Raw genomic sequence first — 22,900 nt, forward strand, 5'->3', positions numbered from 1 at the left:
CGCCCCACACCCACCCCATCTTGCCTCAACATACAAACTAAAAATAAAAGCAACTGAAAGTTAACAACCATGTCAGCCATTCAAGTAAATTGATATTTTACCTTTCCTGCCAAGGTGGCTCATTTAGTTAATACTACACTACTAAAAGTCTTGATTTAAATGACAGTTTCTTCTCACTCTGACAAATAGTCTCAATATAATAGCATTTATTTTTTAAAAATCCATAACCCTCATGCGTGGCAAGGCCCCAGGCCCCGCAGTTCCCCCAGAAATAAGACACACATATGTTGGGTTAATGGGATAAATAAGGCCACAACTTTATTGGTTACAGATGTGAGTGGTTTGGCTTAGGCAACTGGGTGAAGCAAGACTATATCCTGACTCCTGCCCGTCTGCAGGAAGTCTCAAAGGGTCAACCACTGATAGGGGGAGCCCTGTGATATACATCAATTAACAGCACCCCCAGGGTCACCGATGGGGTCGTGGCATGGCCCTAGCCCACATCCAGGCTTCAGACGAAACCACACCCCTGGATCCCTTTAACGGGATACCCTTAACGTGGAGGGGCAGGCCGGAGGCAACAACTGCCCCTCCCATGACAAGGCTTACCTTGCCTAACCTTGCAAAATTGTGACAATAGCTACTAGGCAGGCGAAAATCAAATGGCTGGTGCCAATTTGCCAAGCGGAAAAATTCCTACCCGGCCCCAACAACCAGGTGACCAGCATTAGTCACAGCAAGGCCATAGTCAAGCAACACAAGCAAAGATGGTGGGTGGGCTGTGAGATCCGACGAAAGGAGACAAATGGAGGGTGCCCCAAAGTCGCACCGCTGTTTAAACGGCAGGTGGCCACGCCCCCAGCTAACCCGGTTGGTCAGCCAGAAGGCGTGATGCGGCTGGGCAGCATCCCTCCACCCACTGCTGGGTAACTGGGAGGTTACCCCGGAACCCCTCCCGCAATGCAGTCCCCTGGAAAAGGGGAGCTGTCTTCTATTCTGAATCAGGAAATCAAGGTATATGCAAAGTAGCTCAGTGAACAATCTAGGACATGGGTGAGAGAACCTGTGGCCTTCCAGATGCTGTTGGACTGCAATGACCACCATGGCCAATCGTCAGAGAGGATGGGAGATGTAGCCTAGCAACATTTGGAGGGTCCTAAACACCAAGTCACATTCATTTATACTACTCCCAAATACGACTGTACACAGAACCTTGTGTGACAAAACACACACAATAACTGAAAATGAAGGGAGATCAGTTCCCCCACCAAATGAGTATTGCCAGTGCCAACCATCTGCTCGGTTGGCACATGCATTCCGCTGAGTGATCCATAGGATCCATAGAAACCTTGCCTTCACTGCATACCACCCTTGCTCTAATGGGGCAGTTCAATGCTGTCAGTCACCTTGTCTGTGGCTAGAAGAATGCAAGCAGAACCGTATTGTTACCACCACACACACACATCGTGATCAAACTGTTTTACATGGTAAATAGAGAAGTGTATTTTAGATCCAAGATACACCATTGTTTATATTTCTCTTTTTCACACAGGCTTAGAGAGCTGCACTGCAGGAGAGAAAATGCACAGCCGTTTAGAAGGTTTAGTTTTAATCGTTCCTGACCAGAGACCATCTGCCGTACATCTTATTTAGAAATAAAATGTCAGTTTGCATAGAATCTTTTAGCCTGGCGCTAAAACATTTTAATACAATGTATAGTATCTAAATATGAATGAGGATAGGCATTTAAAGCCAATTAGGTGTCTTAGTTAACAAGAGTCTAACAGTGTTTTAATCAAATACTTAACTATTGTGCCCCACTACTATACGAACAACAGTGTGACTCATTTTTTCTGTCCACACATCCTAGAAAGTCAGGCAGCAGTCACATAAAGATGTACATTCCAGAAAATGAACATGTTTACATAATGCAAATATGGCAGCCTTGCCGAATGCTATATTCACGCTGACACCCCAGGTATCAGGATGTGGATTATTCAGGACAGTGTTCATGATCTGGATATAATGCAAATGTACGTATTTGAATCATGGACCTTGTCTATTCCTGTTGTACAAAGCCTCACAACCTGTCTCTCAGGTCAAATGTTTAGTTAGTGACCAATTATAATAAAGTGCATTTAGGGTAAGAAAGGGGTAGACTTTTAGGCTACATATTTCAGGGATGAAATGGTGATACTTTTGAAGAAGGGATATACCTCTTTTAAACTTAACACTGTGGAGGAGGAGTGGGAAACAATGGGCAAAAAGGGACAGGGAATCAAGAATGTGTGTGGCTTCTAGGTTTTAGTACAGGCATAGGCAAACTCGGCCCTCCAGATGTTTTGGGACTACAACTCCCATCATCCCTAGCTAACAGCAGTGGTCAGGGATGATGGGTGTTGTAATCCCAAAACATCTGGAGGGCCAAGTTTGCCTATGCCTGTTTTAGTACCTGACCATGCTTTGGCAGGTTCTTGCCTTGAAGGTTCAACAGGTAAAGCTATCAGCACCACACTCTAACCAACTGACAGGAGTCTCTCTTCACTTTTTGGAAGAGAGGGAAAACTTATCTTTCTCACCATGGCTCCAGCAATTAGATTAAGCAAGCTATTTTTGCTTCTGTTTTGTTTATTCTGGTGTTGTATTTTAATTGTCCTCCTGCTGCTATGATTTGACTGGCTTTTTGCCTGTTGGTCTCTGGATTTATTTTTAGATTTTGAATAGACCTGAATAGTTTTAACTGTGAATTGCTTTGATCTGTTATTGTACGGCTGAAAAGTGGTCTATAAATACAGCAGAAAAAATAAAGATGCTCTTCCCCAGTTCAAATGTGACAATATTATCAGCTCGACATGGTTTGCATATGGGTAGTTTATTTTTATCTCACTCTGCATGGAGTTTAGGATGGGGCACGCGGTTCTCCCTTCCTCCACCATTTTATTTTTACAACAAGCCTGTGGTTGGGTGGCAATTCAAATTCAGCTATAGTCCCACAATCTAATCTCTACATCATAGCACTGACTCTCACTGGCTCTTAACTAAAGCAGCCTAGGAAAGAGTGTATTGGGATCTACTGGAGAAAGTCTCAAACCAGATTTCAAAGGGGAACTAGCCCCAAAGGTCTGTCTCTGGGACCTACCACATGAAGTTACTTCATCACTCTTCAAGTTCCTAATTTCTATAGATTTACAACTGTTTATCCCAGGGGTTTAGGGAGGGAACAGCAATTTTTTCTTAATGACAAGCCTTTGTTTTCAAAGCTTCCTAGCCTGAACCAATGGAAAATAACCTCAATTCTTTTTCACATATTCATTTTCTTGTCCCCGTTGTGAAAAATTCCCTCCTTGGACCCAATCTCTCTCTTCCACACCCCCTACCTATTTTGGGCAGTTTAAAAAGTTCTCTTTCACCTCTGTATGTCCTCAGAGATGAAACGTAAGGATATTTAAGAAAGAAAAACTGTTTCTCCAATATGCTTTATCCCTTATACCCACTTCAGAAAGCATGAGAAGGATTAAAGTAAAACTAACACATGCTAATATCCTTTTGTTATGCGAGAACACAAAAGCTAGAACTGATTCTTAAACAGTTTGCTTACTTTCCTAATACTTCAATCTCATTATGGGAAAACCCCCCAAAACAAATTAGATTACATTGTTAAAACAGCATTAATTCAAATGACAGCAGATTCTACCTGCTCATTGTGCCAAGGTAATGAGACTACCAGCAACTCAATAACCCACGCCCACAAAATGCCTGTGATCTGTTAATCTGCTTGTGATAAATCCTGACTCCTAATCTGGAAATCATGCCTTAGAGTTATAAATAATATTTCAAGTTTCTAGGCATAACTACTCATATATTTATAGATTTTGGCATCCCTCTGTCTCGGGAGACAATGGAAGAGTATGCCTTCAGGGTCCTTGAACCAGGACTTGCCAGTTCATTTGCTAGTCCAGCTCTCAATAACCTGAGCTCAACTTGACTTGAAGGCCCACTAATGATCTACAAGACAAGCAGCTATGTAGTTTCCTAGTTTACATACAGACCTCCTTCCTCACTAGGTTCCCTCCCTTTTTAAATGGCTATCTGTAACCTTGCAGGAGAAAAGCTCGTTTGGGCTGGAAGAGAGTTTAAATGTTTGTGTATTCATGCATAGGTTTGTCCCCATTTGATTTCCTCCTCCTGAAAATACAAATAGTAAAAATTGTTCAAAGGAAAAAACTGTTTTTAAAAACCATTTTACGCATGGTTAAGGGAACAACAATCAGCTTATAATTGCTTCCTAAGACTATACAGTAGTCAGTTGAGAAGTTTCCTGATCTTGCTGTATTCAATTCTGCTATGTGTACTGTGGCTGCACAAGTGTCTAAAAATAAACACACAACACATTACTAGATAAAAGTACATTACGTGGGCCCTTCTGCCCCTGGTCCATAATCTGCTAATAAGTACATAAAGGGAAACGTTTTGGTCAATGAATGGAGAACAAATAAATGTGAAAGATACTGTAAATCCTCAAAACTAGTTTTGTGATGATGGATCTTCTTACACTGCCTGAATTAATCTAGAAAACGAAAGCTGTGTTACTATGCACTTGGAAGTAAGCCCTGCTGAACTTACCTGGGCTTACGTCTGAATGTACATGGGTCAGGGTGCACATTTCCACCGTGTGAGTGAGTGCCCACATCATTTGAACAGGAATTCTGAACTGAAACTTTTAAAATGCATAATTCAAACATTTTTGTTGGCCTTGGTAGCCTCCCTTTTTTTGCAGCTGTGACTGACTTCACTCCTTCGAAGGCTGTGACGTGCACTGATGATTTGAGAGAGGGGGATGACTGATTTCTCACTTCACACCATGACTGGATACAACTAGGAGTAAGATGCTCTCCTGCTCCCAAGTATCTCCAAAGTCTTGTGTGAAGTGAGAGACTTCCCTCACACTTCTCCAGAAAAACTGAGAGAGACATTGAGCCTTATCTTTTCCAGCCAGCAAGGACTAAGATACCCTCTCCCACACCTACATTTTCAGAATGCTTGATAAGTTAGGGGAGGGGAGACCACTGCATTTGGAGACCCCCTGGTGAAATGAATTCCATGAAGGATCAAGAGACCCAGAGCATCTAGAAATGCACTGTTGTTAGTTGCTTGCCAGCATTTTTTCCAAAGGACATTCAGTGACTGCTTGTGGAGATGTTAACATACCATTCACTGGCTCTTGTAACAGATTTAAGCCTTAAGACAGTAAGAAGGCAGCTTCATGCAACATGTAAGCCATATCCTGACATCATTCTGTCATACATTTCCCTGATCCACACCAGGGCAGAGAATTACACAATATGAACTTGCCTAGACACCAAATTCTTAACCAGAAACCCTTTTGCAGATATCAGAGATAAAATGTGCACCAACCAGAGACTGGCTTCTTTGGTGGCAGAGCCCTGTTTATGGAACACTCTCACAGAAAAAGGCTGGTCTGACTCTTCCTTTTAGGAATCACAGTAAGATCCACTTAGCCAAGAATTAATGTCCAGTAAATGCTTGGGTGAACAGCACTGTTTTTAATTGTCAGCAAAAACACTTCACAGAAGACGTTTACCAAGGTAGAATAGAGCACTACTACTACTACCCTTGAACAGGACACCATACTTCTGTTGATGCAGCCTAGAACAGAATTAGGGGGTTTGGGGGGGGGTTGGCTGCTACTGCATCACACTGTTGACTCGCGTGAAGCTTGTGGTCTATTAAGACCCCTAGATCCAAATCACATTGGCCAGTTCTAACAGCCCAGTAGTTAGTACAGATGGCACAGCAGAGGCTAAGAGGGAGCGGAATGATTAAGAACACTCATATGAACAGGCCTATTAGTGTATGAACATCTGATGCTACCGTACAATACAGAAGACCTTTAGTCCCCTTGCCCAGCACTCTCTATCCTGGGCTTAATTGGAGAAAACACAGGTCCCAATTTTGCCTGTAAGGCCATTTCTCTCAAACCATGCCAACTTGACCCTCATCTGACATAATATGCAACATAAGGTGTGGGGAAGGTATGGCCGTAGATACAAAAAAGTGTATACTGACCCTGCGCTTGATATTGGAGCTACCTTGCAAAAAATATTTATCTGGCCTTAGCAAAGTGCACCAAATTATAAAGCCCTGGGTTTGCTTTTATAAAATATTTGGGGGAGAAAGAACTATTATGTGACAACAAAAGCTTACAAATGTCCATTCTTTTGCCAACATTATTTGGCTAGGTAGGCCAAAAGAATTGATAGTACAGCTCACACATTTGGTTTGTTCCCAGTGGTATTATGATCCTCTCATTCACCCACCATAAAACAAGCACATTTATTATCCTGTCAAACACGAAAGCAGAGCTACACATGCAAATGAGAACAGAAACCCCTCTGGCTGTTTCTATTATGCCAAAGCAGCTTTGGGAAGAGACACTGGTTGCGGAGAAGCAACTGGAAGAAGAAAAGAGGTGCTTATCCTGTTCCCTAACAGCTTTATCCTCTGTGGGCCTCCATATAATGTTTGCACTATATCTTTGCAATTATGCAGCTGATGGGAGAAAACAGCTGAGGGAACTGCAGTGGAAGAACAGCTGAACACCCGTCTCCACAGCCATTTACTCCAAAATGCCCACTTCTGAAGCTTTTCTCTAGAAGCAGTAGGTATTCGGGTACTGGTACACACAACAGAATGTAACGTGTAGTTACAGTATGAGACCATACAGTGGTACCTCAGGTTACATACGCGTCAGGTTACAGACTCCTTGGGTTAAGAACTTTGCTTCAGGATGAGAACAGAAATCGTGCTCCGGTGGCGGCGCAGCAGCAGCAGCAGGAGGCCCCATTAGCTAAAGTGGTGCTTCAGGTTAAGAACAGTTTCAGGTTAAGAACGGACCTCTGGAACAAATTAAGTACTTAACCCGAGGTACCACTGTATATCAATTCAGGTGGAAGGAGCACTGCATATATAAGCCACATTTATATGAGTAATGACAGGATTGAACTCTGGGCTCAAATCACATGCAAAATGTAATTTTGCAGAATTACAATATTGCAGATTGTAATGAAAATAGGAAACTGCAAAAGAGAACATTGTTTTTCAGAGCCTTTCAAGTTCCTATGGAGCCACAAATTTTATTGCAGACACAAGAACCTGGGTATTAAAAGGATACAACTGCATATAAGAAACATGACAAATCAGATTAACAACAGAGAAATCTGACATAAAAACAATCAACTAGAGAAGTAAACTTGTAAGCCAATAAACTACAATACAACTCTAAGGATCAACTTCCTTATTAAATTATTTTGATAAAAGGATATTGTAAATCTTACCTTCAATTGTACATTATTACATAACTCAAATACCCTATATTTTAAGCTAATAGCAGATATTACTTGCTTCATTAGTTGTAACAATAAAAGTCCACTGTGGGAGCCATTACAAAACACAACCAATTTCAACGTTTTAGCTGATTACTCAAGAGATAAGTAACCTGGGCTGCACAGTTCCTGAGATGTGCATCTCTTATAAATATAACATGAAAACATCCAGCAAAGTTTGGCTTGAAAACAACCAGCAGTATAAGAATTATATACCAGAAAAAGAACATTTCTTCCTTTGAAACCAATATTGGCCTACAGAGCACAAAATGCTTGTAAATGAACTTTATTTCATAATACGGATATTGAAGAAAATAGGAAGAACAAATCCATTTTCAATGCAATTTTAAAGTATGGATATTGCTATCATTCTCTATTCTAAAGATACCTTATGAAGAGGTATATGATGTGTACAGCACCACTAGTGCATTCTGGCCTTTAAAAAATAAATGAAAAGGTGATAGTTCTTTGACCCAAAAAGCTTGCAGCTCAAAAGTGGGAGAGATGAAAGTGTTATGGAATGGTGTTCCAAGAAGAGGAGAATGGACAGAATTATTTAAGACATGGATGAGGAACTTCAGGCCCAAAGGCCAAACAAGGCCCTCTGGACTCTCCCCAGGCCCTGCTTTGACGCACTACTGTTTTTGCCTGGCTGGAATGTGTCATTCAGCTTTGATAATGCCTTTCTCCTCCTTGGAACAGAGAGGAGTGTGAGAGTCTTAGTACAGAAACTAGCCTACTATAGAAAGGTAATTTGTTGCTCTAGCCACTTTTGCCTCTGGTCCTCCCACAAGGGGCATGTAGTACAAAGAAAGCTGTACAGAAGGGCATGTGGCATTTGGATGAAAAAACTTCCTTACTCCTGATTTAAGAGATCTAGAGACCCTTAGGTGGTTGTGGGTGGAATAGTCAACAAAAGAGGGTAAAGGGCAAGAATATATTGGCTTATACACATACGTACCACTATCTGAACACAGTGAGTTCCTAAGAAATCATTCGTTAGCTGAGCATTTGTATAATGAGTTGATGATTTCCATTATTTCCTATGGGGACATTTCTAACCCATGAAATGTCCAAACTCCCTCCCTCCCTGGTTTCTGCCCTAAACTGCTGCAGGCAAAGACAAACAAGTAAAGAAGTGGGCAAACTCTGGCTGTTAAGATATCTGAATCAGAATTTATGCAGTGAGGTTTGGGTATAATTATTTTACTTTCAGATAACTGAAATTTCGAATGACAAACATTACCATAGTGTGATCTGCGACTTTCTTTAAAGAGAGAGATATTTATTGCTGAAATAGTAACTAATTTAGGGGAAATTGCTGGAGGCAGCTACATCTGTTTCCTACTCTGCAACCAAGGACCTCAGAAAGGCATCTTGGGGTCAATTTATACAGGACACGGCCCATGAATAAAGCCATTTTTCCTATAAGTATTACACACGCACGCTACAAGCACATGGGCCAATGCCTGCGGCAAGTACAATTGAATGTGTCTGGGGTGTGTGACTCTACCCACTGGCCACCAAACAGATGGTACCCCTGTCAGATACAAGTCAGGTCTTAGTCTAACAATACTTTTAAATGAGTTAGGCCAAAAGGGAACAAATTGTCCACAGCCATTCATCAAGTATTACAATGGGAATCTGAACTTTCATTTTCCATGTCCAAAGCCAATTCTGAGTAACAGTGCATTAAGCAAGCAACCAACTAACCAACTAACCAACCAACAGCAACTTTCCTCTTTCTGCTTTCCTAATCTACATTTGAGTGTCTCATCAAATTGAGGGGGATTTTAGGATTGCATATTTGGTTGTGATTAATGCCACTGAAATAAATGGCTGTATATTACCGTAACTCTTTTCCCTGTCTGCTAATTCTCATTGCAAATGGGTAATAATTTCCCCTCCCTTAGTCTATGAAACCAGAATCAAGCCTGACTGAGGGAAAGATTGCCAGAGAAGGATATCTGCCAGAAAGAACTGATGGGTGTTGAAGGGAATTTAGCACTACCCTTCTGTCAATTCTCCCCTAAAATTCCCCACCACGACCTCCCCAATCACATGGACTCCATGAATGTGGATTTGGGAATGTGAATGTGTCTGGTATTTTGTACCTGAAGTACAAGGTTATACTGTAAGCAAAAAATTGTGCTTATGATTGAAGGGGATAATATATCCTTGAAACTACCTTTACCTATAGCCGAAAGACGGAAAGAGAGGGATGGGACAGAGAACAGGACCTCAAAGGACATTCTCAAAAGATATTCTGCTGGTAATTGACTGTAAAAAAGGTAAAGGGACCCCTGACCATTAGGTCCAGTCGCGGACTCTGGGGTTGTGCTGCTCATCTCGCTTTATTGGCCGAGGGAGCCGGCGTGCAGCTTCTGGGTCATGTGGCCAGCATGACTAAGCCGCTTCTGGCAAACCAGAGCAGTGCACGGAAATGCCATTTACCTTCCCGCTGGAGCGGTACCTATTTATCTACTTGCACTTTGACGTGCTTTCGAACGGCTAGGTTGGCAGGAGCAGGGACCGAGCAACGGGAGCTCACCCCGTCGCGGGGATTTGAACCGCCAACCTTCTGATCGGCAAGCCCTAGGCTCTGTGGTTTAACCCACAGCGCCTAAGCTAATTAATCAGGGTTTTACTGGTGACTTTATAGATGTGTGAACTGGTTTGAGAGCCCAGTATGTGCTATTAAGGGAGATACAAATAAAGAAAAACAGTAACATATGCACAACCAATTACCAGCATAGGCAATTGACTTTATTCATCAAGGCACTATCAATCATTAAAATAAAATGCAGTACTTATAAAAAATGTTTTCTTGCCATTTTGAGATAAAAAGCTACTTAAACCCATCAAAATGTATGTTGCTTGCCAAGGGTGCTTGATTTAATATATTTTTTGGAACACAGTTCATCTTCAATAGCTCTTTATTAATTTACTGAAAACTCTATAAATTGGCTGTCAGAACTGCTTGCATATAGAACTGGATTCTAGCCTTGCAAGTAAGTCCATAAAAGCTACTAGTTGCCTGCCCACACATGCTTACTTTAGTAATTTGTGGCACACAGGTAGCCTGCAGCAGTTTAAGTCCAAATGTTATTCAAGTCTTTTCTAAAAAACACGTAGAGGTGGAAAATTGCTGGTTTGGAATCACCCCATTTTATTAAAGGGCAGGTTTCCATGTAGCCCTTTACACATATGCAAGATTCTTAAAAATATATGTATGAATGAAAGGTCAGCATTTTGTATCTTTTTCTCAGATACAGTTACAAAGGTGAAATTCCCTGAGACAAGACGGTGACTTTGAGCAGATAGAAGAATGCCTGTCTCTCATCAAAGAGGAATAAACCACTTGCTCTATATTTTCAAGGCCAAATTAGACATGATGGGAGCAGTCCAGTCTGTTTATTCATGTGTTGTTTCTGCTCATGTACAGTGGTGCCCCGCAAGACGAATGCCTCGCAAGACGAAAAACCCGCTAGACGAAAGGGTTTTCTGTTTTTCGATGCGCTTCGCAAGACGAATTTCCCTATGGGCTTGCTTCGCAAGACGAAAACGTCTTGCGAGTCTTGCGATTTTTTCGCTTCCCCCCTTTTTCTAAGCCACTAAGCTGCTAATAGCCTTTTAGCCGCTAAGCCGCTAACCCTTTAATAGCCGCTAAACCGCTAAACGCGCTAATCCGCTAATAGGGTTGCTTCGCAAGACGAAAAAACCGCTAGACGAAGAGACTCGCGGAACGGATTATTTTTGTCTTGCGAAGCACCACTGTATAGTAGGAGGAGAACCGAAGTATTACACCAAAAAGGACAAGCAAGAGAACATAGCTGGATGTTGCCCCATCATGAATCTAACCTCAACATGGGCAGTCGTTGCAGGCACTTTCCTCCCAGCCTTGTGGCTTATCTGGCACTGGAATCAGACTGCAAGAGAAGTGACTGGTGTGATCAAAAGCAGGCAGGCAGGCAGGAAAGCAAAGTACCGTCATTACACTGCACTAAGAGCCCAGGTAGGTCTCTCAAATGATGCCTAGGAGCCACTGTTTTAATTTTCTACAATGTTGCTGATGTACCATCACTCTGGAGCATTGCAGAAAATTAAAGTGGCAGCGTTCATAACCAGCTGCCTATCAGAATGCTGCCAACCTCCCCTACCAGGTAAACCTGCCAGGGCTCATCAACATAGGAGGGGGTGCACCAAAGGATACTTTGGTGACAGCCCTCTCAGTCCTGGAGCTGGCCCCAAATGTAAAGATGAGGGGAAGGATTCAGCACCCTTCACTTGTCATGCTCCCTTTGGTATAAAAATTACATGCTCCTCTTTGCTTTATACATAAAGGGGGGCAGGTAAGCCCCACCCTGCATAATCGTTCACAAGGCATGGTTTGCACACACCATTTGAATGGCAGTGCCTATCAACCGAGGGGGGGGCTGGCCCCCTCAACTATTTTATTGGGGAGGCCAAAGGGACCTTTGCCTCTAGGAGTTGGCTCCTATGAAAGGGGCAGACATATAAACAAGTGCAGCTGCCACCATTAGATCTAGTTTGGTGCATGCAAACACACACACAGAGCCATTATTCAGGGCCAAAACTTCACAGCCAGAGAATTAGATTTCTAAGCAATTAAACTTTGGCACCTTTCCTTTTAGAAGTCAAGCACTGGAAGGAACAAAAAAGTTCCAAATGAATTGCACATGAAAATGGTTTTCAGTCCTGGCTGCCTGCCCCTCCTCCCCGCTTCAAAGCACAAATGGCTCCAGTTTCCTTCAGAGTTCAATTCACACCCAATGGTGCAACTCAAGTTGAAGGGGAAAGGGTGAAACACAGTTGCAGCCTGACTCTGGCAACACAACAGTCATGTTTAGGTGTGAAAAAAGAGAATACGAGACTATACTGAGCAAGCATGATTTGTTTTTTTGTGTTTAAAACAAATGCAAAACAGAAAGAAAAAAAAATCCTAGGCCTAAAATTCTGGCTGTGGTTATCAGGTAGGTCCAGATTTATTTATTTTTCTAAAGTGACCAGTCTCAAACTGCAAGATTGCTGTTAACTGGAAAATCAGTTAGTGCTGGTTTTTTTTGGCATGATTCCCAACAAAACAGGAGACCATACAAGTCTGTCGTATTGTGTTATCACAAGCTACTCAAAAGTTTATGAAAGGGAAAGTGAGGAATCAAGCCAGGCCCAGCCCCCATATCATTACGCCTTTCATTCACACACTGCTATCAGGGAATGCTTGAGGAATTCAGTCTTCATGAATGCCCTTGGACTGGTGTGCACACTGGAACTTAGCTACCCAACAGATGTCACACTTCTTTGAAAGTCACAATGTGGTCCTCAGCAGCAGCGATAACCAGGAAAATATGCATTTAAACAAACATGTATTTTGAGACAATTTTTTTTTAAAAAAGTGCAGATTACCACAGAAGTAAAGAAGGGGTGGTACGGCACACATATTGACATAGCTGTCCGTCCCTAATTGCTACACCCTCAATTCCTTTTCAGGCATTCAAAAGTGAAAATGTGATGAGAGCAGTGGCCATGTATGCAAGTTTTTTTCACAACATTTCAGTCCCTGTGAGAGAGCTATGCATCTGAAGGGGGGTTCTAACTCCATTCAGCTGAATGATCACGCAGAAGCTACAGTGGTACCTCGGGTTACATACACTTCAGGTTACATATGCTTCAGGTTACACACTCCACTAAGCGAGAAATAGTGCTTCAGTTTAAGAACTTTGCTCCAGAAATTGGGCTTCGGCAGCGCGGCGGCAGCAGGAGGCCCCATTAGCTAAAGTGGTGCTTCAGGTTAAGAACAGTTTCAGGTTAAGAACGGACCTCCGGAACGAATTAAGTACTTAACCCGAGGTACCACTGTACTAACACACTTTGCAGCCCCGTTTCCCACTCAATACAGGAAATTCTGTGCAGGGATGGGGCAGGGCACATGGGATGGGGGTGCTGGGGCAGGACTGGGGCATGGGCTCCCCTTAAACACCCCCTCAGTGTGTTGCTTAAACACTCCAACAGGGATTGGGTTGCTTGTTTTGTTGGCATGTGTCCATCTGCTTCACCTAGACCCTTTGCAGAGTCCCAGTTTAACATTCCACACCTTCATGAGTTCAATTCTGCAGATGCTCAGAAGTAGGATCTTCTCAGTGGTAGAACTCAAATTACTGAATCCATTCCCAGGAAAGATCCAAAGCGCTGATTTTATATAGATTTCAGATGGATAAATGTTTCACTTTCCCACAGTTTTCTGGAAGGTAGCTCCCTAATTCTATCCCATATAGCTGGCAAGTGTGGACATAGTACATAAACCTAAAACTTGAGATTTTCAGGGCTGGTTGAACTTTTTGGGGGGGATTGAGGATCTTCAGGATTGCCCATTACATCCCCTCCGGCAGTGTCCTCTGTATCACATGCATACCTAGGCTTGTCATTGCCATTGAGCAATATTATTTCTAGAAATTTGGGGCTCTCCAAAATTAGTGTTCAGAAGACAGGGTTGAACTAAGGTAAAAGAAATTGGGGGGTGTGCAAGTGAGGGGAGGGCATGTCATTCTATTCCCTGAACCCTAGCCTCCTAACCCTGGTTAGCTAATATTACACCTGTACACCAGCCCTCAGTAATCAAGTTATCCGATCAGCATTTCATCCCAGCTGGAGGCTCAAAATTTCCTATTGTTCTTACATCTAGCAGGGTATCACACACCAGCCAGAATATAAGTTCTATTACCCTTCTCTGCAGAAGCCCTTTCTTTATCTGTATTACAAGGCTTTCGCTTTCATTCTAATCTTACAAAGACTCTCTAGATTAAAGTTTTGCTACATCCTTAAACGCTTTGTTTGCCAGAAATGGTTTATAGTACGACATATAATTTAAAGTAGCCTTTTTGAGTACATTAATTGGTATAGATCAGGCATAGGCAAACTCAGCCCTCTGGATGTTTTGGGACTACAACTCCCATCATCCCTAGCTAACAAGACCAGAGGTCAGGGATGATGGGAGTTGTAGTCTCAAAAAAACATCTGGAGGACTGAGTTTGCCTATGCCTGGTATAGATAATTTCCAAGTTAGTAAATACACATTGCCAGCAACTTACATTATCCACATGTTGAGCTTGCAATGCCCTAGGAAATCAGCTCTTTTATGAAACGTGTTAATAGTTGGTCTTAAAGTGTCACAGGCAGCTGGAGGAGGCCAGCAGTCCTAAACTCCCAGCAAAGATTCTACATACAAGGCATATTGGAATCTATTGCTTCTACTTCTATTAAAGTGATTGTGATGCTGTAATGATTACAGAACTGAATCCAGAACCTGCCGGACTTTCGAGGGTAGCTTTTGACAGGTGGGCAGAACTGCCTGTCAATCACCTGAACTTAAAAATGAAATTAGGTAATTCAACTTCAAAGGAAGAATTGGAAGTGTTTTGAATTCAAGAGGGGGCTGGAAAGACCCATGCCAAAAGGGGGCTCAGGGATTATCTCTGTTTGGGAACTCCTCTGTGGGCATGATCCTAGAGGGACTTTCAGCTAATTTCTGCTCATAGCTACATTGTTCCTGGTGAATTACAAATAAAATACAATAAAAATATAACTTATTGAAATATATATATATATATATATATGCTTTCGTAGATTTTCACGGGTACAGGAATGCAGGTTTTGGTGTCTTCGGGTGTCTTCCCGTGTAAGAGTCGGGGTGTCTGGGCGACGTTTCGACGAGGTCTCACTCGTCATCTTCAGGCTGGTGCTTTCGGCTTCTTGTTACTGGAACATATATATGCAGGTTTTGGGCGACTCTTTGGGGTGTATAGGGGCGAGCTGTGGTTTTGTGCCTTGTGCACAGCTCGCCCCTATACACGAAGCCAAGCCAGAGCACAACTAAATGCAGCACAGCCATCTTCTCAGAAAAACTCTTCACAAGCTCAAGAGGTCAAGACACAAAAGCTTTAGCAACTAATCTACACTTAATGACCCACCCAGTGGTATTCAGAATATCACTCATGAAATCACTCAAGATTTTCCTCAAGTAATTAAGGAACAAAAGAAGAAAAGGCACACTAATCTAGGAACTTCCTCTCTGCCCAGAACGTTGGAGGCTATACACCACACCCCTCAACAGTATTTATAGGAACTCAAACACCAGATTCTGCTCTGTTCCAGTAACAAGAAGCCGAAAGCACCAGCCTGAAGATGACGAGTGAGACCTCGTCGAAACGTCGCACAGACACCCCGATTCTTACACGGGAAGACACCCGAAGACACCAAAACCTGCATTCCTGTACCCGTGAAAATCTACGAAAGCAAATATATATATATATATATGTCATTTGTGCTACAGTGTGTGTTGTAAAGCACCAGGATGCAACTGTGCCTTGTACAACTGTTCTTTTTTTTATAACAGTTCTACAAGGCCCAGTTGCGTCCTGGTGCTTTACAACACACACTGTATCACAAATGACAAAAAATAATAATTCCTTTTTCAATGTTACTACAAACTGACAAATAACAGACTCTTTTCACTGCTTCCCATATTCAGAAACATTGTTTTTACGGTGCCACAGGTGAATGAAAACAACTACAAATGCAGAAAAAGGAGGATGCTGCGATACATGCTCTCTGCACCAAAGCAACACAAACAGCAGTAATAATCAGAACAATGATGGTACACTGAACACTGGCTGATAATTGTTCTGCAAATGTTTTGCTTTTAGCTGCTAAATCTCAGTTACAGAGGCAAACTAATACTGTATAATGTTTCACATTTCAGTGCTTTTCTTCCATGTTAATTGCCAAAGGATGCTAGGTCATTTAAGATCCTCAAAGCCTTCCTCTTGGTGCCCCAGTTTTGAAAGTTAGTACAGTATAGGGTGACTGGAAGGAGGGGCATTTCTGAGGCAGCATCCCAATGGTGCAGCACCCTCACCTGACATGTTTACCTTGTGCTGGCTCTGTAGTTTTAGGCCACAGGTTAAAACTGTTTTTAATAATAATAATAATAATAATAATAATAATAATAATAATAATTGCATGCATGTTTAACAAACCACAAAGTCTGAGGTCAGTACTGCTTTTCAGATTTTGTTATGCTACTTATCATTTAATGCTTTGCTCTTTTCTACTGGTTTTATTGAGTTTGTCTTTAGTAATTTTATGGTATTTTAAATTATGTTTTTGTTTTTTGGAAGCTGTTTTGAATATTATTTTTTAATGTTATTTACTTAAGTACATTTCTATCCCACTTTTCTTCTATCATAGAAACCCCACGCTTGCTGCCCTGAGTTCCAAGCGGCCTCCCACCCAGTCACTGAACAGACCCAAACCTGCTTAAGTTCAGCATGGAGTCGTTTATCATATATACCACAGGTAAAATAATCTGGAAATGCCTATACTTCTGCTTTAATAATAAAGCAGAGTTGGGGACTGATGTCTCTGAAAATATGTTGTGAACCTTTGTTCTACTTTTCAATTCACTTGTCTTCGTTCTTGCATGGCACCACTTTAAGCCCAGCTCCTGGGGAAGCTGGCTTGACTTCAACCCCCACATTTCAGAAATTATGGGGAGAACCTGGCACCCAGGAATATCCGGGGATCCTGGCTCCCTGCAAACCCATAACAGTATGCTCTTTGACGCTATTATTCTATATCCTTAGAAGCAAGTCCCACTGCCAAATATGTATGTACAAGGTGAGGGGAAAGCCCCTACCGCCATCCCCAGCTCTGAGTTAGGAGCTAAAGATAGAAGAGTATTGCCCTCACAGTTGTGTCAGTCTACTCCTGCAACCACGGGGATGATCTTTGTCCGCCTCTTCAGTTCTAAACTTGGACTCAGGCAGGGGATTGTTTTTGTGCTGGGCTGCCAAGGCACTCCAACTTCCTATGCAGCCCAGCACCCAAAACAACAAGCCTCAGCCTTTTATTCCAGTTTGAATGTGGAGAGTGTGAGAATCTATGTAGTTGCATGGTGCGTCTGAGAGCAGAGCAATGCAGTTACTGGAACAATCCCAGCTCAAAGCTGGAGAAAGGCTTAGACTCTGCTTGCCATACTCACCAGAAAGTGACAGAACTGTCAACATGTTGAGTGGTACAGTCAACTACGGCTTTGGGGTTCTAGCGTTTTTATTTTAGGTTTTGCATGAATGTTGTTTTAGCAACAGTCACAATTGTCCCCAGACCAAGCCTTTAATCTCAAATTAATCTTAGGAAACCAAGACGTAACTTCTGGTTTAAATATTCTATATAAATTCCAGTACATATTTTATGGCTAATAAAGTTTACTCTCCATCACTCTTCCCACCCACGGGATGAATTTACTAGCAAGCATTTCTATGAAGTGCACTGTATATGCATCACTTGCAATTCTACTCCAGGAAGAAACATTTACACACACAAAACCAATAAATTCTTTCATCTTGAAGACTATAGCATGTCAAAATCCTGTTGTATTAGGAAGCAGGGTCTTTAATCCGGTTTTGAAAATGTGATGGTATCATTTAATCCAGAATTATTCAGTTCTCGCATGTGAGGAATATTCAAGAAATAACATTAATTTTTGTATACCTCAAGAAAGACACTACTAGAAAAAGTAAGAAGTATTTCCAGATACAAATGCATGCAAAGCACAGGCAAATATAAGAAACTGTGCTCATTAGCCCGATCCCCAAAATTAATTATTCCTTCCTATGCAGACCACAGGAAAAAAATAGTTGTGTAATTCTGCACCAAGTAAGCTTACTGTAGTTAATGCCATAACTAGGAACAGAACTCAGAGACTCCTAGTTCATTTCTTTAGATATTGATCGCACAACAATACTGCAGGAATAGATTGAACCCAATCCGAACCATGCACAAGCCCAAATCCTTTAAAGACATTTTAACTTACTGGGAAAAGAAACAGCGAGAAAGTAAGAGTCGAGAGGAAACTAGGTCACTAACATATCAACCTTACCTTACCAGTGCATCTGGTTTGCTTAGCTGGTTATTGGGAATACAATTTTCCATTAAGTCTTTATGCGCACTGGGGCTTTTGCTAGTGCATTTCTGTTTTTTATCATTCTTAGCTGATGCAGAAGGGATGCTCCCATTAGTTGCACTGTGGCTGCGAGGTGAGGAGTTCACAACTCCACTAGCATTTTTGTAATTTTTGGATGATGCAGTGCATGAGTCCTCTTTTAAGAGGTTTTCTGTACTTCCCACAAGATCATTATTCAATCTTTTACTGTTGATATGGTTCTCCATGTATTCAATTTCTTGTATTTTAGAGTCTACAGGTTGCAAAATATTGTTATTTATTCCAAGGTTATGTTTTTTGGCATCCTTATCTTTTTCTTTTCCTTTTTCTCTATATTCAAGTTCCGGTAATGTTGAAGATAACTTTTTATTGGCTGGAATGCCTCCATTGTGTTGCAAAAGTATAGAGGAATCCATATCAGACAATCCTTTGGCTGCTGCAGTACCAAAAAAGAAAGAAAAGAGGCAATATTTAAAACTTAAATAAGAAGTATCACATATTCTCAACCTCATGTCCTCCTCGCCATTTATTTTAAGGATATGAAAACAAATAAACAAGCAGTTTCTTTCAACACAGAGAAAACTCATACAGGACATATAGGAAATATTGTATCACTAGTCTCACAATTTCCTATGTTTAGACTGTGAGTGCTGTGAGTAGTAAAAACAATAGTTTCTTCACACAAGGGTGGTGGGGTTCAGCCAAGAAGTCCAAAATTATTTGGGGAAAAACATATAATTGTTTTTTGGGGTGTGGTGTGGTGGAGAGAACCTAGACACACCCCAGTGAAGTCTGAGTGTGCTCAGCAGTCACAGAATACTAATTGACTATTAAGAGGAAAATGCAGAAAACTGAGTTGGGGGAGGGAATGAAATGGATTGGCTGCAATCCTAAACAACAGCACTTCACACTACATTTTGTTTGCACATCCCTAGTCTAGTACATTTCTCCAGTGAAGCACCCTGAAGAGTTTTCTGCAGTATGACTGTTCTCATGATGCATAAACCCAGGAATCAATACAGCAACTACTTTCATAACCTTTAAATATTCAGCAAGATTTAAAATACTAAGGAAAGCTCATTTAATTTGCTTCCCCAAAAGGAAAAAGTAGGGTGCCTAACTAAATAAATATTATTCATTGCATGATTTATGGTTAATTAAATTTTCATATGTTAAAAATGATTGTTTGGAATCAAAAGGCACTTTCCCATTATTTAATGTCCAACCTGTGTGTCATAGCAGAGGAGTCCCTCCTGCCTGACGGAGGAGAGCTAAGGAGGTTAAGATCGTGCTTTTCACATGCAGTTTTTATAAATACTTGTATTTTTAAAATACTTTATAAATTCCACTGCCTGAATAATTAGGTAATCCTTTTAAAAAATCAAAAAAGTTTTTTAATTTGCTTAATTGAATTGACTGAGAAAATTCTAGAGTCCCAAACACACACACCCTGCCCTAGGAAAAGTAATTCACTGATCTTATTGAAATCAAGAATATAAAACAGCTAACAGCTTCAGAATATCTTCTTAACATACAGAAAGTGGAGTATTAATAAGCCAAATGAATAAATAAGAAAAGAGTTCCAAGGAAAGTCTCCAGCTATGCTGCTATTGTGGTGGTCAGATGAGAACTGAATGGGAAAGCCCTCATCTCTCTTGGGGATGCTTAAAGTGGCCAATGGTTGCCTCCAAAGGAGAGGAGGGGAGCAGGGAGGTTTCCAAAGACATCCTGCATAGGTGCAGAACCCAATAACATGATTGCACAGAGACAAGACCAATTGTTTATGTTAAGAGTGGATTGTGCTGGTGCATCTGGATTGAGAACCCGTGGTTAAGAGCAGGAAGAGTGGGGAAAAGGCAGAGTAACAAGGCTGGTTCTAAATTTGCAAACCATTATGCCTGCCCCAGGTCTGTGCTAAGCAAAAACTTACCTTCCTCTGCTTCTCGCTCTTGCCTTTGTAGCATCTGTTGTTCCGGGGGCAAAGCTTGCTGAAGAAGCTGCATGTAAAATTCGTTCTCTTTCTGCACTTCCTTTTGTTTTCTTAATCGCATTTTATAGCTGACATAACTTTTGAAGCCAAAGCCCAAAGTCACAACAGGATAGCCAATACTAGAGAGAGAAAGAGAAGAGGGGACTTTGTTAACATAGACAATACAAGCAAACTAATAAAATGCCCAGCATGCCACAAAACATAATCAGGATTACATTCTTTATCAGAAACAGTTGTCTACAGAAAACAGCATGGCCCTGCTATTCACTTATAAATAATCACACTTCAAATTGTATGAAGAGAAATGTACTTCTGGATTAGGACCATGAACAACTCCACTGCAGGTTATCAAGAGAAATGACAGAACAAAATATTATATGTATCATTTATTGATGGTGTTGGCAGCATTACTGGGTGATGAGATCAGAGCTAAACAAGATAGTTACATTAAACAGGTGAACACAATGGCAGCACAGCCTAAAAAATGTGAAACAAGGAACCGGGGTGGGGTGGGGGAAGAGATGTCCCTTGCTCAAGTCATCTGGCTCAAGTACAAACTCTCCCAAAGTCAGGGCTGGGGACATTCAAGCTAGGGAGCCAAATGCAGCCCTCTAAGCCTCTCTATGCAGCCCCCGGGACCCTTAAAGGGCACACCCCTCACCAGCACTCTCTGCACCTGCTCTCTGTACCTTTGCTTAGCTGAAATGTGTTCTTGAACTGTAATAATGCCTCTCTATTGCCTGGATGGAGAATGGAGACATGTCTGTGTAGAAACCTGTGACATTTCCATGGCTGGAATTCCATTTTGCCAGAAGATTTCTTATTAGGGAATGCATCTCTTGGACGGAAAAGGGTCCCCAGTACCCCTTATCCAAGTGGTAGCTAGAATTACTGCTCAACTCTGCTGCTGGAAGGCTTCTGGGCAGCCAAGATGCTTAGCTTGATCAGTTCCATAGTTTTCAGATCACAAGAGCACCATGGCAGCCTTTGCACAGTCAGTCTATCACCACATTTAACACTTAGCAGGGACAGTGACGGCAATGCTTGTGGGGTAGCTGTTTTGCTCCAAGGATGGCAGAGCATTGTGCTACCCTTATGAAAAAATTGATCCATGTATTGGAGTTATGACCCAGGTGGCCAAAACTTCATGGGGAAACTGTGAGCCAGCACTCTCCCTCAGTCTAACATACATCACAGAGTTATTGTGAGGACAAAATGGTGTTGGTGGGGGGAGACATGTATGCTCCTTGGATGAATGTTGGGGTTAAAGATGAAAAGGCAACAATAAACTTTACTCTGATGAACCAGCTAACAGAAAGTAGGAATCCAGAGCAGTCAGAAAAAGTTACATTTTCAGCTAGGTGTCTGAAGGAATTTAAGTAAGCTTTTTTAAAAATTGCACTTGGCATTCACCATGTTAGACCTCATACATTATATTAAAACAGTACGGTGGTACCTCGGGTTAAGAATTTAATTCGTTCTGGAGGTCTGTTCTTAACCTGAAACTGTTCTTAACCTGAAGCACCACTTTAGCTAATGGGGCCTCCTGCTGCCACCGGGCCGCCAGAGCACGCTTTCTGTTTTCATCCTGAAGCAAAGTTCTTAATCCAAGGTACTATTTCTGGGTTAGTGGAGTCTGTAACCTGAAGCGTCTGTAACCTGAAGCGTATGTAACCCGAGGTACCACTGTACATTAATTTTCTACATTTAATTACATTAATTACCCAAATTAATTATAGTTTTACAACCCACTAATTTAAATAAAAGGTGTGGTCCATGGCTTCATTCCACCAACTGAACCATGTTGACTTCAGAAGAACTTCACTAACAATTAATGCAATTGTAACCTCTATGGAAGTGACAAATAAATTCAGTAACCAAGTTTTTAAAATTGTAACTGTAAAGAAGGCAAGCTGTTGGGTAATGGGCAGCAATTTTAAAAGGAAATTATATATTGGGTAAAAAAGCCAAATTAAATATGTAAAAGTCCCCCAATACACAGTACACACTGGCCATGTAAAATTGCAAGGAGAAATCACAAGCAGCACTAGCACAGTGGCCTGGTTATCATGCTAAGAATTGGTGTTTTTTAAACTAATTCTCTTATTCCCAATTTATTAAAGAAAGAACAAACAAAAAAGGGGGAGAAAAAAATAAACAAAGAAACACAACAAAAACATCAAACTTAATTTGCACACACAGATCAATATATGTCATCCAAATATCTGAACAGGTATCCAAACAAAGTTAATAACATAATTATAGAAAGTACATTCAACTGTTGTAAAGGAATTAAGGTCTTCAGACCATTATATAATAGATGGTGATTATTTATCCTTCCACACTAAGTCAGGGTTAAAGTTAACCATAATTAATAGGTGTCTGGAGGATGGATCACTTCATAGAAGGGATCCCGAGGATCATCTAGTCTAACGCCCTGCAATGCAAGGGGATCAAACCTGCAACCTTGCCATTACCACGCTCTAA

The 22,900-nt window shown here is 41.5% G+C and overlaps 1 protein-coding gene across 1 annotated transcript in view; it reads right to left on the reverse strand.

Annotated features, from left to right (window-relative positions):
• MACO1 (macoilin 1) overlaps window positions 1–22,900 on the reverse strand; it is a 63,784-nt gene that overhangs the window by 11,128 nt on the left and 29,756 nt on the right. The window contains exons 5-6 of the mRNA XM_082231627.1: window positions 20,354–20,532; window positions 18,361–18,859 (exon numbers count right to left, since the gene is read on the reverse strand). Of these exons, the coding sequence (XP_082087753.1) occupies window positions 18,361–18,859; window positions 20,354–20,532 (678 nt within the window). The remainder of the gene's footprint in view (window positions 1–18,360; window positions 18,860–20,353; window positions 20,533–22,900) is intronic.

The sequence above is a fragment of the Podarcis vaucheri genome (genome assembly GCF_965113315.1).
Source record: "Podarcis vaucheri genome assembly, chromosome: 7".
Classification (NCBI taxonomy): Eukaryota; Metazoa; Chordata; class Lepidosauria; order Squamata; family Lacertidae; genus Podarcis; species Podarcis vaucheri.